Raw genomic sequence first — 6,668 nt, forward strand, 5'->3', positions numbered from 1 at the left:
TAATCTGTTATCAGTGCCTTTCCAGAAAGCCTACTTGGCTTTCATTGATTCGCCGAAAATCGAAGTCATCTAAGAATACAATTCATTAAAATTTCGTTGAGCACAAATAAATTATAATTCTGTTTAAAGTCAGTGAAATATAATCAAAATTCATTAATAAGTTTGCCGAATATCTATCGACTTAAAAATTATTTTCGCGAAACTAACTTTGTCCTACTATATTATCTATATGCAATGTTGAAACTGTCAAAAATGAGCTTTCATTAATACTTGCCGATACCTGATACGGATTGTTTAGAATTTTCCGATTTCTGCCGAGATATGGAACGTAGATGAATTGAGCGCCTTCCATAAAGACGAAAAGTAGGGACAAATAGCATAGAATTGACCCCATATATGGGAAATAATCGATCTCCAAACTGACTCCTATGGCCGTACTCATAGTCGAAACTCAAACTCGTGCTCTGATATTTAACGGAATGCTGTTAACGTACATATTTTATACAATAAAAAGCCGTTTTCTATTGAATAGAAAATTATGGCTTGAGTAGAAAACGGAGTTAATCTCCTTGTATTATTCAATGAATAGTTCAAATATAGTTAGTTGACAATTCTCTTTTCCATAGCAGTCATGCATGAATGACCTGTTTTTTATTTCAAAAATTGTTATTAAAAATCAAAACTCACAATAGTTAAGAATTATTCATTTGTTCCCATAGTCGTCAAATTGAATAAACTCGAATTTGTCTTTGTGTCACAATCTGAAACTTTTTTGGAACAGTAGATATTAATCCATTAGAGATAATTATTCATTTCAAGTTAGATTCTCTGTAATTGGTCGAAAATATTTGTTTATAAATATTCTAGGAAGAAAAAAGGGCATTCGATTAAATTCTCTTGTGACATTCAAAATGTATCTTCGGGATCGATTTCTTCTCTACCAAGTCAATGAATTCTAGAAATCCTAAACGCTCTTTGTCCCAATCGCCTGTTATATTAATAAATAAGTCCACTTGATTTTCGACGATGATGACTAAGTTCAGCGCTGATTATTTCCAAAGTATGGAAAGAATATGTGAGATTTTATTATCTCTCAACTGTATTCCACAAATCCACTGTTACGTCGTGAAAATTTGTTGTTTGTTGGCGCCACCTGCGGTCGCGGTATTACCCGGTCGGTAAACCCGGTCGGTAAAAACATCGCCATAATAATCAATAATAATAATTTTTCCCAAGTGTCAAACTGTGCTTATCGATTCTAAAATTTATCAAACTAAGTTATTTGATTGCTTAAAATTCATCTAATCATCTATCATCTTTATACATTTTCATTTTCTTCTGTTAAAAACTGATTGAGCAATTTCGGGTGAATTGTGTGTTACTCAAATTGAGTGATAACCACGAAGCCGGTGCAGAAGAGGTTAATCATCCCTTTTACCTATCCACCTGACCATCTTCTGCTACCAGATTAGGGGGTGAATTCACGGACATCATCTCTCTTAACTCACGAGGTAAGTGCACACGAATTCTTTCAAAAGTTGCTTAATCTCTTAATAGTTATCGTCATCTGAAATTGGTTGCAATAATTTGCGATCATTTATCCACAGTAACTTCAATAACTAATAATACAACATCAGCCACATTTTATTTTCACAATTACTATCAACGAACACAAAAAAATTACTATTTCGAGTAATGTTACGAGATAAAATGACAGAAAACAATAATTTTAAGTTGAGCACTTCTTATGCGAGGAGTATCGACTATGAGTACGGCCACTAGAGGGCGCCACCGATTTATATAAATATAAAAAATCGAGTTCAGAGCAGATTTTCCAGTGTGTTCAAGCAAACCTGTTGTTATTTGATGTGTGCAGTAGCACTCAACATCGTATTTTCTGGCTTTTCATTCGGCAATTAAGGATGAGGTTCCTTCCTACGTTTTTTCTCTACAATTGCACTCGACATTTTTGGGGGTGATCAGAGCCTTAGATTTTGATCTCGAAGACGAGTTGCGGTCGACTTCAAACTGCAATCCAGGGGCGTACGCAGGGTGTAAGTCTCACCGTTGATGGGAACGCCAAGACGTGTTGGTCAGTGGTCACCACTGGTTCTTACTTTACCATCGCCATGTGGGTTCGAGCGTCTTGGCGGTGAGAGATACTTATCCAAAGTCAACGGAAGGGTTATCTTCTTCCTGTTGTCTTCATGTTTGCGAGGTTCAGTGTGTTCCAATGTTTGTTCTCTGACAGAAATTCCTCAAATAGAGGTGATTTTTGCCTTCATTCAACATCAGATCGTGCTTATCCTTTTGAGTAGGTTGTACGACTGCTGGTTGATTTGATTGGGGATTCGAAAACATTTTTTGCGATTTTGGATATTAGATTAACGTGAAACAACGGCTTGAAAAAACGAATCTGGATATCACTTCGCATTCCTCATTTTATTTATAGATACAAGGTGTTCCTAAATTGAAGTTACAAACTAAAATTCCTCGGATAATTTTAGGAAAAAAAGTCCTATGAACATGGACCCGCAAACCATTTCTTTTCGGGATACAGACTGTTTTTGATTTTTTTCTCAAGTTTTTTCATCACAGCTCTTTAATAATTTTAAACAATTCTCTATACTTAATATTCAGGAAAATCCAAATGATTATAGAGATCCAGATAGTAAGCTGAATAAATTCATTATCAATTTTGGGTAAATTGTTATAATAATTTCAAAAAATAGGACTAAATGAAACACCCTGTATCTCGAAAACAAATCGTATGTGGCCCATTAATATAGGATTCTTTTTCCTTCAAATTATGCAATCATTCAAATTATTCCTTTATGCGTCCAATTTAGGAACACCCTGCATATCATTTTCAAATAAAATAAAACAAAATAAATTTCCAAAAATATTTCAATATTAACAAATCAACAATAATTGTTTTGTCAAGTTTAATTTTACATTTCGACCGTAGAAATGTGTTTTTTTTGTCGTATATGTAGATTAAAGAAGTGAATGGAAGACAAAAGCGTTTAAAGTTAGTAATTCAATAAAACAAACATGTTTGTATCTTTTGCACGTGTTTGGAAAGTTTTTCAATTCATTTTCGCGCGCTTGTTCTATTTTTGTTCCTCTCTGTAACTTTATATTTCGATTATCACATCTATTCAATAGGCAAATATAAAATTTGAAATTTAATAATTCAAATTTTTTTCAATAATGTTATTTCTCAGAATTATTGAAAACCTTTTTTTTTGAGATCTCGTCTCCCCACAGATTTTCATTAGTAAAGTGAATCTTCTTACTTCTTTAGGTATTTTGCTAAACTTACAAATTTAACTGTAGACAAATTAGCGATTAATCCAAAATAGTTTTTTGAAATATTAATGAGACAAGGGTACCCTGAAAGAGTCACTAATGGGATTCCATCATTTAAATGAATTGGTCATGGTGGCTCAAAAATTTGAAATGTATCAAGAAAAAAAAAGAAACACAGAGAAGTTAACTTATGCCATGAGATATTTTGCCGATTATAAAAAATATTAGATTTTTATTGTAGGCAAATGTTCAATGTCATAAATTCATTTAATCACGAATGAAAAGTCTCCAAGATCAATGAAATTGCAATGAATAAGTGTATTTTGTGATATTTAAAATGCAATCAAGTCTACTTCGATTATTATAAATTGAATCTCCTTAGGCGGCTCCTTCAGCGGTTTAATTAATAGTTGTTTTCTATAGACAATTAAAAAATATCGGATACTTAATTATGTGTATTGTATACATGTCACGTTATCACGGTTTTATGTGATAATTTGTCGAACAGATCAAATTTGTGATGTATCAGCATATATGACTCTGTAATTATGAATTTCAACTATGCCTTTTATCTTTAGGTGTAAATTCAACATAAACATCATTTTACGACTAAGTATCTACCTATAATTTCAGATAGAATAAAAATATTTCGAAATATCGAGTGAATTGCTTTTCTCCCGAAAACATTTTGTAGCTGAAATGTTATAAGCTGACTTTTCAGCTGATTTGAATTCAAATGGTTTTTTCAAAAATTTCATGTTTCTACTTCCTTTCTTTTTGGTTCATCTACAATTGGAGAATAACAGAACAAACGCGCGAAATTATAGGCAAATAAGAAAATGCTAAAAATTTAGCCTACTTCATTCGCGCAACTATTTCTATGAAGAAGAAAATTCTTTGATTCACAGAATCAAAAATAAAATGGAAATTTAAATTAAATACGGATGGAACCGATTCGTTTTTACAACCGTTGTATATCAATATCATAACATCAGGGTAGTGCGCAGGAACTCCCTTAGAAGTTTCTTGGGGACAGTCCTGTTCAGGGAAGTGAACACCCCTGCTCGCACGAGTTCCAGATTCCCTCTGACCCGGAGGGTAGTAATCTGCAAGGGTCCCTTGCCAGGGTAACGGGTGAAGCAAAGATTAAGGAGAGAAAGATAGGAAACGCCGTACTAACCCTAGTGCTAAATGGCGACCCACTTTTAGGCTCGCAGTTCACAACTTAAGGAACAGGTGGCGCTGAAATCATCTAACGAAAAAGAAATCTATATCTGGCGCGAATTTCAAATCTTCACAGTATTCCACATTCACTAGTAGCTTCTATTTTTTATCCCATATTATAATATATTTTTTTATACGGGGAGACAGAGTTTTTGCTGAGGTTTTTATCTGTTCTCTTGTATCATACGTTGAAATGTATGATGCCCCGTTACATTTCCTCTGCTAGTACTGAGATTCATCGACACATATTATGTTATATATATATATATTATAAAATTAACATATTAAGAGATTATTTAAATAAAAATGCTTTGTCAAATTAGTGGAATTTTTAATTCAATTTAATAAACATAATAAAATGTACAGAAGAATATATACATAAAAATAAGTAATATATAAATAATCTTAAATGTGAATCATTATTCATTGCATAGATTTCTGAGTTTTTGTTTTTTTGTATTCACTTTTTTTATTTTATTTTGATTTTCGAACCGTACACCCCAAAGACAACGTGTAGTCATAAACATCTTGAGGAAAGAATTGATTTTAGCCTTCATTCTTTCAATTCTCTGGTTGGTTAAGGGGCTCAGCTTACTACCACTACTGTTGGGGGTGGCCGAACTGCTACTTGCTTCTATAAAACCTTCTTATTCCATTGTAACATCTAGAAAAAAGAAAAACAATTTCATCTTATTGCATTTATCACTAATTTGAATTGATAATTTCATTCAACAACTTCAAGTAACTAGACTTACAAATATGATTTGCATTCATGTGTCCCCTTTTCAAAAATTATCAAATGATAATATTTGTTCACAGCAAACGCAGAATCTTTCTAGAAAAAAAGAAATACAATGTCACTCAGTTTTCAATTCCTTTGTGTGATATTTAATCTATACATTTGTGATTCAATTAATAACAGGAAAAACTCACCAATATTAGATAGAGGTACGTTTTGATCCGTTTGAACAGTTTCTTCATGGATGATCATCTTAGACTCCGATTCAGGAAAAACATCTGTTTTAGGTCCATTTACATGAGGAATACTTCCATGCCAAAGCAATGTCCGTGGATATATACATTTGAACTGGTTTTCTGTAAAATGCTCACTACACATTCTATAGTCTTTCGAAGCACCCAGGTCAAGATCTTTGCGTCCAGAGAATTCGATCCAACTTTTGGCACTGAATAATAATAGAAATTAGATGATTTTGTTATATTGAATTGACTACTTAAACTTACATTTTCATGTCCTTCGGTAATGTAAAAAACGCGAGCTTTGGGTTTTTATTTTTATTGTTCGGGCAGGTTAATACCAAACAATATGAACCACGACTCAACTTGACAAAAACAGCAAACTAATATTAATCTTTGATAAACAGGTTCAATAACACGTGTGCTTAATAACCACAACACTAATCTTTGCACAGCACGTTTACAAACAAAGATTTAACCCTAATCTTTGATTTAACTCAAAAGAAAAGATTAGGTTAGATTAGATCAATCTAATCTTATATAAATTATAAATAGCCTCCGTAATAATATTTTAACCAATTTTGTTCACAACTAACACACACGATGTCGCTGGCGTCGTCTGGGTCGCTTCGTTTCCTATCTTTCTCTCCCTAATCTTTGGGGTGAAGTCCTCAACAGTCGTTGCAGCGCAGAAGGAGACCTTCGAAACGGTGCATCGGGTGGAAGGGGCACAAGGGCACTCTTTTGTCCTAGAAGGCGGATGAGTCCTCAACGGACCAACGGCATAGAATCAGGAAGGCCAGGGGAAACCACCTGATTACATTCCCATGAGCACATCATGCAGAGTCAGAAAAACGGTAATGTTGTGCCAGGTAATCCGAGTAGCGATCGGCGCCAGCCTGGGTCCGGGCAGACTGGTGTGAAATGGGCAACCGGACATGCACAGGCGAACGGTCAGGCCTTGCATGGAAAATTGGCTACTGATCGAACAAATACAAACCAGCTCCGTAATACCAGGAATATTGCGACATGGAATGTGAGGGGTTTACTTCACACGGGGAAACTAAGAATTGTAGAGAACGAATTGAAACGCAATAGAATAGACATCTGTGGATTGGCGGAAACACACTTGGAAGACTGTGGACAAATATATATAC

At 34.1% G+C, this 6,668-nt stretch overlaps 1 protein-coding gene across 2 annotated transcripts; it reads right to left on the reverse strand.

Annotated features, from left to right (window-relative positions):
• Nucleotides 1–5,150: 5,150 nt before the first annotated feature.
• LOC123685955 lies at nucleotides 5,151–6,415 on the reverse strand. 2 transcript variants are annotated; one of them, XR_006748387.1, is made up of 4 exons: nucleotides 5,779–6,415; nucleotides 5,470–5,720; nucleotides 5,292–5,371; nucleotides 5,151–5,200 (listed from the first exon to the last, which is right to left on the reverse strand). XR_006748387.1 is itself a non-coding variant. In XM_045625856.1 (3 exons), exons 1-3 carry the CDS (start codon nucleotides 5,784–5,786, stop codon nucleotides 5,322–5,324), a joined length of 309 nt encoding a protein of 102 aa, XP_045481812.1. In that variant the 5' UTR covers nucleotides 5,787–6,415; the 3' UTR covers nucleotides 5,158–5,321. The 2 variants fall into 2 exon arrangements, 1 of the variants encoding a protein (XP_045481812.1); XM_045625856.1 differs by having other exon boundaries at nucleotides 5,158–5,371.
• Between the last annotated feature and the right edge of the window lie 253 nt (nucleotides 6,416–6,668).

This window comes from Harmonia axyridis, chromosome X (genome assembly GCF_914767665.1).
Source record: "Harmonia axyridis chromosome X, icHarAxyr1.1, whole genome shotgun sequence".
NCBI lineage: Eukaryota > Metazoa > Arthropoda > Insecta > Coleoptera > Coccinellidae > Harmonia > Harmonia axyridis.